Raw genomic sequence first — 15,695 nt, 5'->3', positions numbered from 1 at the left:
GGCTCCACCATCTCACTGCGGAAAACCCTCGCTGAAGCGTCCTCCTGTGGCTATAGACGCGCTGAGCGGCGGCCGGACGCTAGGGGGCGCCGTTTCCCCGCTCGGTCACCGCAGTGCTGCCTTTCTACGAGGAGTGCGTTTGATTGTTGCAGGGCTCAATGGCGGACAGAGCAGGATAGTCGCGTTAGCACTGAGGACAATAACAGCTCGACTTCGTGAGAACCTGGCGTGACTCGCTTCGCCGCTGCGTGCCTCCGGGTGCGACAGTTGAAACGAGCTCCTCTCGGCACCAAGGTTAAATACCGAGTCGGTGCAGCTATTTTGTGGGCGTCTTGAGTTCCCATCCCGGAGAAGTTCCACCGTTCGTGGTGATTCGCTGAAGACAGCTAGCTCGCGAGAGAAAAAAACATGGGGGACTCTCTTGAGTTGATTGGGAAGCGCCTGTTTTTGCTCCTCGACGACGGCAGCTTCACGAATGGATGCGAACCGGAGCTTGCTGTCAGGTCCCAGGATTGGCTGCGGGGGACGGTGCGGGCGGTGAGCGTTATGGGCCTGGCCGCGCCGGAGGTTAGCGGCGAAGAGGCGACAACAACAACCGCTGCTGCAGGACTGACGGTCAGTGTTTACATACGAGTGCTGCCCCCACTGCAAACGGGGAAAAAGCAAGTTGGTGCCGCGCGCACGTGCTCACATACGCCGCTTTAAACACGCGGTTCGACTTAACGCAGCCCGTTTTAGTGCAGACGTCGGTGGATTTGCTGGCAGGTGGCGTTAGCTCGCGCACGTAGAACATAGCTCCGCGGCGCCAGCCGCTGGGCGAAGCTAAACTCGAGTCCCAGGCTTCTCGGGCCTTTGCTTTGTTCGCGGTGTAGATTAGCTTTTTTACCGAGGGATACTGTTCTTCAGCGATACCGCGCGTGACCCGGTACTGTAAACTGTAAGGCACCGGTTCCTTAAAGCGACTTGAACGACCGCGGTACCGCAACAAAGCAGCAGCAGGAAGAACCGAATAAGAGCGCAAAGACTCGTCTGCAGCTGCTGCTGCTAGCGTTAGCTAGCGTCGGGTCAGTGACAGGCCTCCAAGTTCTAGTCAGGGTCCCGACTTCACACTGGCTCCACAGAACACACGTCTTTTACAATACCAAAACTGCCACGAATCTTTTTTTTCACGGAGCTATTGCATTCAGGCAATTAGCAATAACAAATTAACAACAATAAACAAGCGATGGTGCTTTAAAACGAACACAAACCCGCAGCTTTATGCATAAGACACAACAATACTGTACTTCTACTACTTTGAGGTGCTCTTTGTTCCTTAGAGTAGTTATATTTTATTTTACATTTACTTACACTCTAGAACAGATTAGATGAAACATACATTGTTTTTTTATGTTATAATATACCTGTTTCTATTTGCAAGTTTAGACTCTTATGAAAGTTATATAAACTAATAAAATGTGTTAATAATGAATTAATAGATCATTTTAATACTTTTTACATTTTTTATAGTTTTCAAAAATGTATATACATGTACATACACACATGAATGGTTAGCTGGTAAGTTATGGGCAGGGCTTCCTGATTCATTGAAGTAAAACAGTAAATTCAACTTGACACAGCTCAAAGTAATCTTATCTGCTTTACAAAGGCACGGCATAGTGTCACCTTGTGTCACCAGTGTGACCACGAACATAAAGATTTTTAATCAACTGCAGCTAAATGGCTTCGCTTGTGCTGCATTTTGTATCTGTTTGTCTCTGTAGGTTTGTTGAACAATGTCAGCTTGGTGTGTCTCTTTCACTCCACACTATACAGTCTTTAACCCTCCTCCATTGGGGTCAAATTGGTCCTTCATTCATTATATTTTACCAGTATTTCACAGTGAATGAGAGAACAGTGACTTTTTGCTCTGTGATGAAGTTCTGTCCCAAGTGTGAACTGCAATGAACAAGCTCGGAGTCAGGTTATCTAGACAAGTTTTAACATAACAGCAAGAGGGTTTGCTGTTTTATTTCTTCTCATGAACACAGGAATGGGCAGATTTCAGAACTTGATATTACACGTAACTGGGATACCCTATACGGTGTGGATTTTAAACCAAACTCTCCCAGCTGTCATGCATCGCCACTGGCTAATGTTACAGCAAACATCATGTCAGTTTGAGAAGCTTTAATTTGACTTGTATCCAAAATGTTAGCACAATAACGCTCCAAGTGAGACAAGAATTCACTGCAGGCGACGTGTGCACTCCTTGGTAATCAAGAGAGAATACAGACACTCCAAAAATCAATTCACGCTCAAGGCAAAATAAAACTGTTCTGCACATATTTGCAACACCAGCCAGCCCTATTTAAAGCCAGATGATCATATGTAGCAGTTTCAGATTGATATTACAATGGCTAAACTAAGAAACCTTGGAAATCAAAGTGTTTCAGTTTGTCGGCATTACCCAGCACCTGCCTTAATGCTAAGCCACTATTTTTAAGTTCTTTAAGTCTCTCTGTCGTAAGCTCTGTAATGACCTGTTCATACTGTGTTATTTTAGATTTAATTAGTATGGCGTTCATGCATCTGTTGGGGTCAGGAATCTGACTCAATTCTTGTTATTCCTTCTCTTTTCAATAAACAAAAGTCGAGTAAGTCAACAAAACATACCCATTTTATGTTAAATAAAGAATACATGCAGTAATAACACCCTGTGGGGGATTGTCAACATTACAAAAACTCTGTGACACTCTTAAGTTTTCTTTTTAGTCAGCTTTCACATTACTGTCCCAGAGAGAGGTGTGTCACTACTGTTTCTGGATGTTATCGTATGTGCCTGTGAGGTGCTGCCACAAATGTCTGATCCATAAGCTCAGAGGCCACAAGACGGCTATGTTTAGTCTTAATGTTTGATCAGACCTGATGTGCAGTAGAAGTAGTATCCTGTGTTTCATTGGTTTAAAAAAAGTGGACTTTTTTTTTCTATGGTTACCTGGTAATTTCTGGTTTGATCTTGGTTCTGATTTGGAGCCGTATTTTGGTACCAAACCGTAGCAGCCATGAAAATGAAATTAAAAAATTTTCTCCTTTTTATGTTTCCTCAAATAATGTCAGTGGTAGTGATTCAAAGAAATCTTTTTCTAGCAACCCATGTAAAGAACATGTCCTCTGTAAGGCACAATTATTGATTAGCTCTTTGACTTACTAGTTGCCTACTAATTACAACCAACTCGTCTTCATTCATCAATTCATTAATTTATTTATGGCCTTGTCTTGTCACACACACCTGAAATACATGATTAGAAGCATGAGCTATCCGAGACAGGCAGCTTTGTAGTAGCTTAGCCTCTTTCCTGCAATATTAAGTCAAAAGTACACAGAGTAATAAACCTTCAGTGTTACCTGCATGACTGGGACAAATAGCAACTCCAAAACAAATAGTAGGTGCCCCGCATTATCGTGTGGTAAACGTCAGTAAGTATGCGATTAAAAATTCACTTGTGCATCAAACTAAGGTGTTCAGTTACATTGTTCTAGGCCAAAGTGTTCATTGTTCATTTAGATCATCTATTTCAAACCAATGTTTTTTCAACCCAGAATAGTGTTTTCTTTTTAAGGCTCTTTCATTAAGAAAGTTAATAATCGACTTTTCCTTTGTTCTCAAGTAATTTGTGATAACTAATGATTGACGTCTCGCTCGTGAGATTCCTTGAGTGCTTGCTTGAATAACTGTCATGTCCTAGTTTAATGCAAAATTACGTCTGCTTTCAAACCCTGACTAGTAATACGGGACCTGTCCATAGTCTGATTTTCATTAATAGCACAAAACAAAAAGTGCCTATGTTTAACCGGTGACACAAATTCAATTACAGTAGATTTATACTTTAAATTTAAGATGCTATTAAAGTTGAACATGAACATTTCATTACCAACATAATGAAATTGCTTTTTATCTTAATGGTGTTGGATGTAGATAATTTTACAGTAGCAGCACCCTCACACTACCAATGCTACTAACAACAAATTGCGTTGGGTTTGAGTGAAACTGTCGTTTTGGGGTAGGGTTCTCGCATATGTATCCAACTCTGAACTTGGAGCGTAGCTGCATAAAGATGATCTCTTCTCAACTTTGCCCTTTTACTTCACTTTCTTTTTGTCTTTGTCTTGGAGTTCACTGACAAACTACGCTGGGTTGTCTTTGACAATGAATGGTAGCATTTGTGATTTGTTGCTAGATTGAATTTGCATTTATTTATTTTATGGTATTGCATTTATTAAATGCTCCAAGCTAAGTCTTTGGTTTAGGCTGGAATTGCAATCTTTTTTTTGTTTGAAGTAATGAACTAATGAACCCGGATGAACTCAAACACTACAGGTAGGCAGGTCAGAGTTTAATAGTCCACCTGCAGTAGATCTCTTTTTAGAAAATGTGGCATTGCATTGCAAGTTGCAAATTTTCACCTTGTAGAAAACATTTTTGTTTATAGTTCTATTTCATCATACTGATTTTTTTTTTCCTGGTCTGTGTCTATGGCATTATAATTTGACGTTTCATAACCTTAATTAACAAAAGTCTACAGTATGCATACAGTGTGACCCATCTGATATACCTAAAAAACTCTTCCACTAAATTTTGTCTCTGTCTGTTTTTACAAACAGGTATTTGTGGAGTTTGAGAATGCGACACAGCGCTGCTCCTGGGTACAGGTTTATGACGAGGGAGTGAAAGCTGTCTTGGTAGAAGACTTCATTGTTTGGGCCAATCAGAGTGATGATACTGGGAGTACTGGAGCCTCCACATCAGCCACAGCCTGGCCTGCTTTGGTGAGGGCTCATATGAACAAAAACATTGCACACATCACAGTATTCATATTTCTATGTTGGTTGTTCCATGTTATTTCCATGTGTGGACAGAAAAGTAACATACTAATATGACAATGCAAAGATTAAGTTTTTTTTCTGTGGTGTTTGTACCATTTTCCTCAGGCCTTTCGCTCTCTAGTGGATAGAGTGGGATTTGGGTCCTTAGTTCCTGTCGAGTACTTTGGAAACAAGAACTTTGAGTTCCTGTCCGATAATAAAACAATCCAGAGGTTTGAGGTGTGTGCATTTTCTCTGTTGTCTGCGATAGTAACAAACTCGTAAAGGAACATTTTATTTATTTTATATGCGCAATTGCAACCTTGGACTTTTTGAATCTAAATAATAAAATCAAAGCAACGTGTTCTCTTCCGTGTAATATTTTTGCCTATTGGATAACGGTGTTTGTTTTCTTGCACAGGTTGATAAAGACATAAGACACCCTTTGCTGTTGGAACAGCCTTCTCTGCAGGCTGCCATCTCTAGCTGGCGTACTGACTTTGAACTGCAGGAGATTTTCAGGAAGGGTAAAAGTGAATCTTCCCATATTATGTTTTCCTTAGTCCACATTGTATACTGTCCTGAACTTTTTCAGGGTAATGGAATGCTTATGTACTATGTCTTAAATTGGACAGAAATGTTATAGCTATCTTATGGTGCAGAAGCAACTTGATGAGATTAAAGTTCAAAAACTTTGAACTTTAAGATTTCCATCCTTTTCTTCTTACTGACTGCTATGTAATGAGTATATGAGCAGCATCTGGTGTATATTTACTGACATGCCCATGAGTTATCTAGTATCACTAAAAAACTACTTGTGCTGTAGTGCAGATATTTCTTAAGTCAGAACTGTGATATGACCTACGGTATCATCTGATTTATGTCCTGTGTGTTTCTTCTAAAGCTGCATGAGTATAACAACTATACTGTATTTCAAATTTTTCCTGGCTTTAGGCTCATACACTATTCAAGGACGCAGGGTTCGTGTGTACCAACCAGAGTTTGAGGAGTGCTGGGCCTCAGGGCTTGTCTCACAGCATGACCCTATTTCACACATTATGGAGATTACCTTGGATAAGGTATTCAGTCCTTGTAAATAATGTTTTCCCTAAATAGATTGCTTGTGGTGTGAAAAGATGAAATTTAAAACCTTTTTTACTCTAGGGAGAGGAGAATCAGATGGTAGATCCTCGTGTGATACATGTCATGCTGACAGAGGAGGAGGTAGGATAATCATATCCTAAAGCTGTGCTCTACTTGTATTTTGTGCTATAAAATTTAGACCACTCATTGATTAATATACTATTTCCATGTGGCTTTGTTTTAGCTTGGTAAGAATGGGCGGCGAAGGAAGGACAGTGAAACAATGAAGGGTGATAATGGACGTAGACGTAGGACTGCCTCCGAAGGTGAGGATGACTTGAACTTGAAACGTTTTAAAGGAGCAGGAGACATGGGTGCTGATGTGCAAAACTGTGGTGACTCCAGCAAAACCCCAGTGGAAGGGATAGGGATCTGGGGTGGCGACTCTGGCGAAAGAGTTAGCAGCACAACTAAAAACGGAGGCTCTTCAGAAGGACCCTTTCCGCAGGGCAGAGTGTCGTCCCCCAACACCAATTCTACACTTACAATTGACCAATCGCATACTGCGTCTCCTCGTTATCCTGCCCACGTCAAAGAAAATGGTCGCTCACTCCCCACACAAGGGGCAGCGGACTCTACCACCAATCTTACTCACACCCCCACGCCTCCTCCCCTCAAACCAGCCCCCTCTCCTTTCTCCAGCACATCTTTCCCTTCACTAGGCCAGATGCCAAGCCTGGTCCCTGGAGCTCCAGCCCCTAAGGCCTCACCAAGCCCTCAGCCAGACCGGGAGGAGGCCTCCCAGTCATCCTATTCTAAAACAGCTGCTCTTGTTTCCCCTGGACCAGTCACCATTTCCTGGTTGCAAGACAGTGTCCCTAGTGTGGCACTTTCTGCTTCTGCGGGTTTTAGTCCTAAAGCCCCTGCCTGGGGAAGCCATACTGAGGTAAGCGGGAATGATGGGTACCATTATATGCTACCTTTGCTTTTATTGCTGTAACTTTGTTCACAACATTTGTTTTATTTATTTATTTTTTTTAGGGATCTAAAGCTGGATCGGGTTTTGGTCTGCCCCAAGCTGTGCCCACTGCTCCTGTGTTTGGAGATGTAACTTCTCAGACTAACGGAGCTCCCACCACAACATCCCAGGATACTACCCCCAGACCTTTTGGTTTTGGCTTTGCAGGAACCAATAATGAAACTCAGTCTCAGAAAGACCAAAACCTGTTTTTCCAGTGTATGAACCAGAATTCTAGCTCCAGCCCAAGTCTAACTGCTGGCCAGACACAAACCAAGGACACCAATTATTTTACTGCAGTGTCTGAGAGCCTGACTAAAGAACCCCCATGCCTTTTCAAGCCTGCAGTCTCCACTGAAGGGTTGAAAAAGCCTGAGCAGCCTAAAGTGCCTGAGAACCATCCACCGGGAAATGGTGTGCTCAACAAGTCATCAGCCTTCCAGGGCGCCGGTGGTTCTGTAGGAGGAAGAGGAACTGGTATTGGTGGTGCGATTACATCCTCTGGAACCCAAGGTTCTTGTAAGAAGAACAGTAATAATGGAACTTCTCCGGGAGGTTTAGGCATGCAAACTGTTTTTAATGCTTCAGATTGCCACCAAAATCTTTTTCTTCAAGCCTCCAATGAGCCTTCAAATCCTTTTCTTGCATGTGGAGAAAAACCCTCCCACACAACCTTTGCTGGCCTCAGTGCAGCTGAACCTCAGAATCTGGGTTCTGCATCAGACAGTAAACCAAACCTGTTTACTATGACAGAGCCACCCAAGGGGATTATGTCTTCAGCTTTCCCGGCACTCCCAACAGCTGCTTCACCTAGCTCTTCCTCCAATCCAGCACCGCCTTCGTCTCAGAGGCCACAAAGTGAGGGGACTCTAACAAAGGAGGAGCAAGGGGCTGGAGAAAGGCCTACATCCACCTCAGGTTACACCTTGTTTGGGAGCACTAGCTCTGGTGGATTTGAAGAAGTGCCTGTGTCATTTGATCAGAGCCAGTCTCAAAAGTTCGCTCTGGAGAACCGGAGTCAATCGTCCAAACGCGACTCTGAATCCAGCAGCAACAGTGACCTGTCAGACCTGAGCGACAATGACGATGGTCCAGATAAAGACCCAGAGGGCCCCACAGGCTCTGCAACAGATGGAACTGCGTTGCAAAAAACAAAAGTCCAAGGGGCTGCTAAAAGCCGTCCACGTAACAAGCCTTTCAAAGGTAGGCCTGCTTTCACTTTTGACAAACTTAAGCTTCATTGTTGGTTATGACAAACGGAAATAAACTTTGAGTTGTCTCCTCCAGTTGGACAATCTGTGTTAAAAGATCAGAGCAAGGTTCGGCGTTTGAAGCAGTCGGGCGAGTCCTTTTTACAGGATGGCTCCTGCATCAGTGTGGCCCCTCACTTACACAAGTGTCGTGAATGCCGTTTGGAGCGTTATCGCAAAGGTCGAAATACAGAAGACGACAGTGATGAGGACGACGACCCAAACGTTGCCTGTCGTTTTTTCCACTTCAGAAGGTACAAAGAAACAGTCTGTTGCTTCCTGCATTTGAGGATTGTATTTCAATGTTAATAGAAATGAATAAGGAAGGTAGAGAATGCAACCATTAAAAGATGTCACCGAATCTTCCCCCCACTTGAATTAGGTTGGCTTTTACCCGTAAAGGTGTACTGCGGGTAGAAGGTTTCCTGAGTCCTCAGCAGAGTGATTCTATGGCAATGAGTCTGTGGCTGCCTGTGCTAACTGTCCAAGAGGGGCTTGACCTTGATACATCTAAGTATATTCTAGCCAATGTGGGAGACCAGTTCTGCCAGTTGGTCATGTCTGAGAAGGAGGCCATGATGATGGTGGAACCTCACCGTGAGTATAAGAACATCTGAATGAAACTTATCTGAGCTGATATTTTCAAATGTGTTTTATTGTGCTTACATTTTTGAAATTGCTTCAGAGAAAGTGGCCTGGAAACGTGCTGTGCGAGGCGTCAGGGAAATGTGTGACGTGTGTGAGACCACTTTGTTCAACATCCACTGGGTGTGTCGCAAGTGTGGCTTTGGAGTGTGTCTGGACTGCTATCGACTGCGCAGGAACAGGCCGAGAGAAGGTGAGCCATTACTGTAACTTTTAGGTCAATTTAATGTGTCTCAGCTTTAAACAACATGTCAATAATGCTTATTTATCTTTTTTTAGATGTAGATGAAGGTCCAGAGGATGAGGTTTTTGCTTGGATAAAATGTGTCAAAGGTCAACCTCATGAGCCACAGAACCTCATGCCGACACAGATTATACCTGGCACAGGTAACATGAACATCAAAATTAATAAAATAAAATTTTAAAGTTATAAAGTTTTAAAGGTAAAGTTAAAGTAAAAGTTTTATTTGCATATCTTGAGTTTTTGTGATTGACATACTGTTTGTCTTTTAGCGCTTTACAACATAGGTGACATGGTGCACGCAGCCAGAGGCAAGTGGGGCATTAAGGCCAATTGCCCCTGTGCAAGTCGACACACCAAACCTCTAGTGCGTCCTTGTGCCCCAAATGGAATTTCACAGGTAAATGACCTTTTTTATAGTGTGCATTACTTTTATTTAACGTGTCTAATATATGGTTATGTGTTTCAGCAGTCTGCAACGAGCAGTAGTGGCAACCTTGCAGCTGCAGCTTCTGGTATTGGCACGACTCCAAAATCAGGCGAGGGCGAAACACCAGCAATTAAAACAGAAACTACACAAACAGCAGCTCCAGCAGACAGTGGTGGTGGGGAAGGCCTAGGAAATACTATTAACCCTGTTAGTGGCACGTCCTCCCCCTGTAACCTCACCCAAACGACTGCCAAGGACTCGCGCTCATCGGGAGAGGGCAACAGCTCTGCTCTGCACTGGCTGGCAGACTTAGCTACACAAAAGGCCAAGGATGACGTCAAGGGTGAGTAGAAGAACAGCCGTGCTGAGTCTGTGTTTTCTGAGTGCAAGAAAAATTTGTCACAATTTGAAGTGACATCACCATCTTCTTGCCGCCTTGTTCCAGAATCCGGTTCACTTCGCTCAATGATGAATCGAGACAACCGGCCTCCCTTTGGCCTAGACTCACTCAGTGCCCTGTCAAAGCCTTCAGCGTCCAGCCCTAAGCTCTTTAACAGTCTATTACTGGGCTCCAGCATGGGCCAGTCTAAACCTGAAGGGTCCAGTCTCCGTGATCTGCTCAACTCCGGACCGGGCAAACTCCCTCAGGGCCCTGGAGATAGTGGAGTACCATTCCCCTCTGTCTTTACCTCAGGAGGCGTACGTATCCATGTGGTTTTATATATTTTTTTTTTAACATTCTGCTAGTGTATGGATAACATAACAAATTTGAAACTGTATAAAATGCTCCCTGAGAATCGGTAGGTTCTTATACACATCTATAGATGTGTAATCCAAATTTTTATTCATTTCTTTTTATTAGAGTGATAAACTGAAGAGCAGCCTCCCAAACTTCCTGGATCACATCATTGCCTCAGTTGTGGAGACCAAAAAGGCAGAAGGCAGGCGCACTGGGGCTCCTGAAGGCGCCGAGCTCAGCATATTGGGAGGCCGCAAAGATGGCATAATGGGCCTTAGTGTTCTGGAACCACATACCTCTCACTCCTGGCTTTGTGATGGGCGACTCCTCTGCCTACAGGATCCCAGCAACAGCAACAACTGGAAGATATTCAGGGAGTGCTGGAAGCAAGGACAAGTGAGAACCAGTGTTTTTATCATCATTTAGATGCTAGAATAGACTTAGACGTTAGAAGAACTGCTAAAACACTATTGCATTCATTTCCATCCACATTTTTAATCTCTTCTTTTTTGTGTCCAGCCCGTGTTGGTGTCAGGTATACATAAGCGTCTGAAATCTGGTTTGTGGCTCCCTGAAGCGTTTAGTGAAGAGTTTGGAGACCAGGATGTTGACCTGGTCAACTGTAGAAACTGTGCCATCATCTCTGATGTGAAGGTGCGAGACTTCTGGGACGGCTTCCAGGTCATCTCTAGTGAGTGCCCAGACTATTTATTTTGATGTGCCTAAGGCGTCTGCCACCATATTAAATAAATGCCATGATGAATTAATTAAGGTAAGGTAATAATGTTTTGTGTGTGTGTGTGTGAATACAGAACGACTGCAAGATAGTGACGGTCAGCCCATGGTATTGAAATTAAAGGACTGGCCTCCAGGTGAAGACTTCAGGGACATGATGCCGACACGGTGAGTGACCCACAAATATGTTGCTTACGTGTTGTCAAACAACCTCGCTTGCTGTCATTTTGTTAGAGATTTGTGAATGTCTCTGTTTTAAGGTCGGTAGGTAATTTCTCGTCTTCTCGCAGGTTTGACGATCTGATGGATAATCTCCCCTTGCCTGAATATACAAAAAGAGATGGTCGTCTAAATCTTGCTGCCCGTCTGCCCAACTTTTTTGTCCGTCCTGACCTTGGACCCAAGATGTACAATGCCTACGGTGAGACCGATCCTTCATACCCAACCATTTGAATTCCATTAACCCTGTTACTTGTTTCGTGTGTGCGCGTGTGTGTCATCGTCTTGATGTTGTCTCTCTTATTCCCATGTTGCTCTTTCTTCCCATCAGGCTTGATCTCAACTGAAGACAGGAAGGTGGGAACCACTAACCTTCATCTGGATGTGTCCGATGCTGTTAATGTCATGGTCTATGTTGGCATCCCTTATGGAGACGATAACCAAGATCAAGGTCAGTTGACTGGCAAAGATTTTAGTTTTTCTTTCGTCTTATTTACTCACATTTCATTCACATTTCTAGGTGTTTAACACAACAGACCACCTGCATGCAAACTATTTGAATGTTCTTCATACCAAATGCAGCAACTTTGTAAAGTATGCAATCAGGGAATTAATGAGTTAATCTGAAACTATGGATATTAAATACATTTTTAGCAAACCGGCGTCCCAATGAACAATCTTCAGAAATATTTTCAGAGCTGTGACCTGATTATCATGCTTTTACCCTTTTACTTGTCCAAAAACGTTGCTAGACTTGGATAGGAAAGGTGATAAGACCCTGTACTGGGTCTCAGTTTTTTTTTACATTGTGGCAAAATTTCTCATTCACAGAGGCGGATATCTCAGGACGCAAAGGTCTGTAGACTTTCAATTGTATCATTTCAGTAGCATGTTTCTATACTTGACTAACTCCCCCTTTTCACTGCCCTCGCCCATACTTGTGTAATTATATGTACAGTAGGGGCCAGAGCACTTGGACCTGACTAGATGTGTTTTGTACGTGAAGCATGTTCGTACACTTCACCCAATTACTGCCTTCATTATTAACACATAAATTCAATAAGGGATGATATTAAAGTCCCTGTTGTTGCTTTGAAGAGATACACATGCTTTCACAGGACTGGTTGCGATTCCAGTTAGTCTAGCATCATGGATTCTATTGTTTAGCAATCGATGAAAAAAAAATGCTGCCTTGGATGCATCTTTAGTTCTTGTCAGCTTTGGTTAAGTTGTGCTCTGGTCCTTACGACTTGAAAGAAACGTTTGACTGAAGGGCTTGTAGGTTTGATGCCCCTATTTCCTGTGGGCTTTCGCTCACTGACAGCTATTATAGCAAATATAATGTGACTATAGTCAGTTGAGTTCAGGGCTAGGATGAGTTGCACCCATATGAAACATGCATATTCTAGATAGATAGATGAAATGTATTTATCCCTTGGTGAGGAAATTCTAATAAATTTATGAACTCCGGCACGGCTAAAGCCTTAAGTGATGTAAAGCCCTATGAAACTGAAAACTTTGCTAACTAGCTTATCACATACATCTTGTTGTTTGAAATCTGTATCACATGAGCACGTGGCCTGTTGTTGGTGATTGGCTTATTGGTCATAGAAAAACACCAATCCATAATAAGTTAAGAGGATAAACAACCTGTGTGCTGCTTATCAGCCAGCACACTGTCAATTTAACCACAATGAGAGCACATTGGTTACTGAGGACACTGAACACCTTAACTTGTTGCTTGGGTTTCTGATTTGGGGTTTGCCAGATGGTCATAATGACCAGCCTAATTTCTGTTACCACATTACAGGTAGATTCTTAATCACATATCTGTCTCCTTCCATTTATTATTTGTTCAAACAAATAAAATCAGCAGTAGCAGCATGTTTTCAGTCCATGGAGTGAAAATATCTGCCCTTGTACAATCAATTTAAATCTGTGGATGTTTGTTGTGTCAGTAAATGTCATTGAAGCTTGTAAGTTGTCTTTTACTTTTTTTTTCATTAAAAATAATAACATGGAGGATACAGGTGTGCACCTAGATAAAACTGATCCGACTGAATCTGTCATATACATGGAATATGGAAAAAAAGTCTAGTGTTAAGTAATGTGGAAACTCAGCATCTTGAAAGCTAATCGATGAGGCCCCCTAAAGAAGACACTGCTGTCAAATGTAATTTTCAAAGACCTGCTGATGAACCTTGGGTGTTCTGTGTATGTGTGTGTGTCTGTGTGTGTACGTGTGTGTTATTGTTTATGTTTGGTCCTCCAGAGGTGATGACTACCATTGAGGAAGGTGATGTGGATGAAATGACAAAGCGCCGGATTTACGAGGGACACGAGAAACCCGGGGCTCTCTGGCACATATATGCAGCCAAGGACGCAGAAAAGATCAGAGAACTGCTCCGCAAGGTGAGCAGGCTGCAGGCTTCTGCAACAAATATCATTATGCCTATCAAACGGCCGTCAGTGGTTGTGCTTTACTTTTAAACTTCATACAGATGGCCATGAATCGCAATAAAGGTGCACTCACAATCTCCTAAAATAATCATTTGTTTTTTTCCTGCATATGTGTCAGGTGGGTGAGGAGCTGGGTCAAGAAAACCCTCCAGACCATGACCCTATTCACGACCAGAGTTGGTACCTGGACCAGGTGCTCCGCCGCAGACTCTATGAAGAGTATGGAGTCCAGGGCTGGTCCATTGTACAGTTTTTAGGAGATGCTGTATTTATTCCTGCTGGAGCGCCACACCAGGTCAGACTACAACAACTTTGGCATGAATTTCCTTTGTCGGTTCATGTTTCATGCGCTCACATCTCTCATATCGTCTCTTCTCCCAGGTGCACAACCTGTACAGCTGTATCAAGGTAGCCGAGGACTTTGTGTCTCCTGAGCACGTGAGGCACTGTTTTAGACTGACCCAAGAGTTCAGACACCTCTCCACTACTCATACGAATCATGAGGACAAGCTACAGGTCTGAGCCTCTGATGCCAGTGTTATACATTAATATATTAAGTTAGGGGATGATTTGTTCTGTGTTGTTTGTTTGCTCATACAGCTGTTTTTTGTAAACAAAAAAATTGAAATCTTAAATGCAAAAAAGCCTTTTTAAATGTAAATGTTTTATTGAGCTCCATTCAAATATGAATTTTTTCAGCATTTAAAAATTAATGTTTCATATATTTAATGTTTTCATATATATATATATATATATATATATATATATATATATATATATATATTAAAGTTAGGTCTTGTCATTTTTACACTAGGATTCAGTAGAATTTAAACAGGCATTATTATGATTTGTTCTATGGCAGATTTGTCTTAGAGTTTTAACAGACCTTTCCTGTGTTTTGTCTCAGGTGAAGAACATCATCTATCATGCAGTGAAGGATGCAGTTGGGACTCTGAAGGTCCATGAACCTAAACTAGCTCGCCCTTAGGTTCTCACAATTAACCCTGTCCCAAAAATGATCAACCTCCGAAGACCACTCCACTACATTCTCACACACGCACACACACACACATCACACATTTCATGTCTACACATACATGCAAGCTGCAGAACAGGGATGCGTGGGGTCTTTTGGGACAGTGAAGATTTGTTTTGTGGGGAAGGGAGCATTTGATTTGGGGAGGGCTTATATAGGGAGGGAATAGTCAGCGCTTCTTGAAGGAAGTCCTTGATCGCTGTTACACAGTATGCTCAAACATGTCTAGTTGTTTTCCAATTTTTTTGATTGACTCTGTATTTATGGTCAGTGTATTTGTTCAGTTTTCAATGTACATGTAAGATTAAGGGAGATAAAAGCTGGCGTGCCTTTGGAACAGAGGTTCAGCTACCATGTAAGCGACTGACAAAATGTGAGCAGTGGGCTAACTTCCCCCAATTATGATCAATTGTTTTTCCTTTAATAGGAGAGAAGTTAACCTGTCTTTGTAGAGTTTTGTTGTTGTTGTTGGAGTTTTTTATCAGCTGAGTGCTTCTGCCTTTTGTGGCTGAAAGTAGTTTGAAACAGCCAGTGAAGGGAAGCAGACCAAAGTTTTGTATTTTCAGTTTTCTTATTTCACAGTTAGAGTAAAAAAAAATTTCTTTTTATACACAATGAATTAATGATCCGGACAAAGGCGGTTCCTTTTCTTTTTTTAGTTTGGTCACATTTTTGTCCCTCGGCTGAATGAACTGAAGACTTCCAACAACATTAAACACAATTGCAGCTGAACAGAACTACTGGCCATTAACATTGTATCAATATATATATTGATCTTAGCAGTCTGTTTGATTTTTCACAATAAAGTTTACAAAAACATCTGTCTGTGTGTTGCTTATTCGCATCCGCTGGCCAAGGATCGGTTTCAAAATCCCTTTCCGTTCTGTGTGTGGTTCCACTGCTCCATTAGCAAGTAGTTTACAGAAGCGGAGCGCTCTGGCTGACGGCATTTAAAACCCTTTACTGCTCTTTAAATCTTCCGTATCGTCCGGAG

The 15,695-nt window shown here is 42.5% G+C and overlaps 1 protein-coding gene across 4 annotated transcripts; it reads left to right on the top strand.

Moving 5' to 3' along the window:
- Positions 1–15,520, top strand: kdm3b (lysine (K)-specific demethylase 3B). Of its 4 annotated transcripts, XM_055512207.1 has the most exons (26): positions 3–615; positions 4,645–4,809; positions 4,972–5,085; positions 5,267–5,372; positions 5,800–5,924; positions 6,010–6,069; positions 6,173–6,254; positions 6,651–6,874; positions 6,970–8,149; positions 8,234–8,450; positions 8,579–8,793; positions 8,882–9,034; positions 9,121–9,228; positions 9,355–9,482; positions 9,552–9,855; positions 9,958–10,211; positions 10,375–10,647; positions 10,771–10,942; positions 11,064–11,154; positions 11,277–11,407; positions 11,537–11,656; positions 12,037–12,060; positions 13,478–13,617; positions 13,784–13,960; positions 14,047–14,181; positions 14,573–15,520. In XM_055512207.1, the coding sequence occupies exons 1-26, from the start codon at positions 409–411 to the stop codon at positions 14,651–14,653; spliced, it is 4,986 nt and encodes a 1,661-aa protein (XP_055368182.1). In that variant the 5' UTR covers positions 3–408; the 3' UTR covers positions 14,654–15,520. The 4 variants fall into 4 exon arrangements, with proteins under 4 accessions (XP_040928549.1, XP_029020526.1, XP_029020525.1 ...); XM_029164693.3 differs by having other exon boundaries at positions 2–615; positions 6,173–6,874; positions 9,555–9,855; XM_029164692.3 differs by having other exon boundaries at positions 2–615; positions 6,173–6,874.
- Positions 15,521–15,695: the final 175 nt, after the last annotated feature.

This window comes from Betta splendens, chromosome 10 (assembly GCF_900634795.4).
Source record: "Betta splendens chromosome 10, fBetSpl5.4, whole genome shotgun sequence".
NCBI lineage: Eukaryota > Metazoa > Chordata > Actinopteri > Anabantiformes > Osphronemidae > Betta > Betta splendens.
This window is presented reverse-complemented; position numbering and strand designations above follow the sequence as displayed.

Excerpts from the sequence above, each read along its gene's own strand:
- kdm3b (XM_029164692.3), top strand. The coding sequence starts at position 409 with ATGGGGGACTCTCTTGAGTTGATTGGGAAGCGCCTGTTTTTGCTCCTC. Across the intron at positions 5,086-5,266 it reads AAACAATCCAGAGGTTTGAG|GTTGATAAAGACATAAGACA; the intron begins GTGTGTGCATTT and ends TTTCTTGCACAG. Across the intron at positions 13,618-13,783 it reads TCAGAGAACTGCTCCGCAAG|GTGGGTGAGGAGCTGGGTCA; the intron begins GTGAGCAGGCTG and ends CATATGTGTCAG.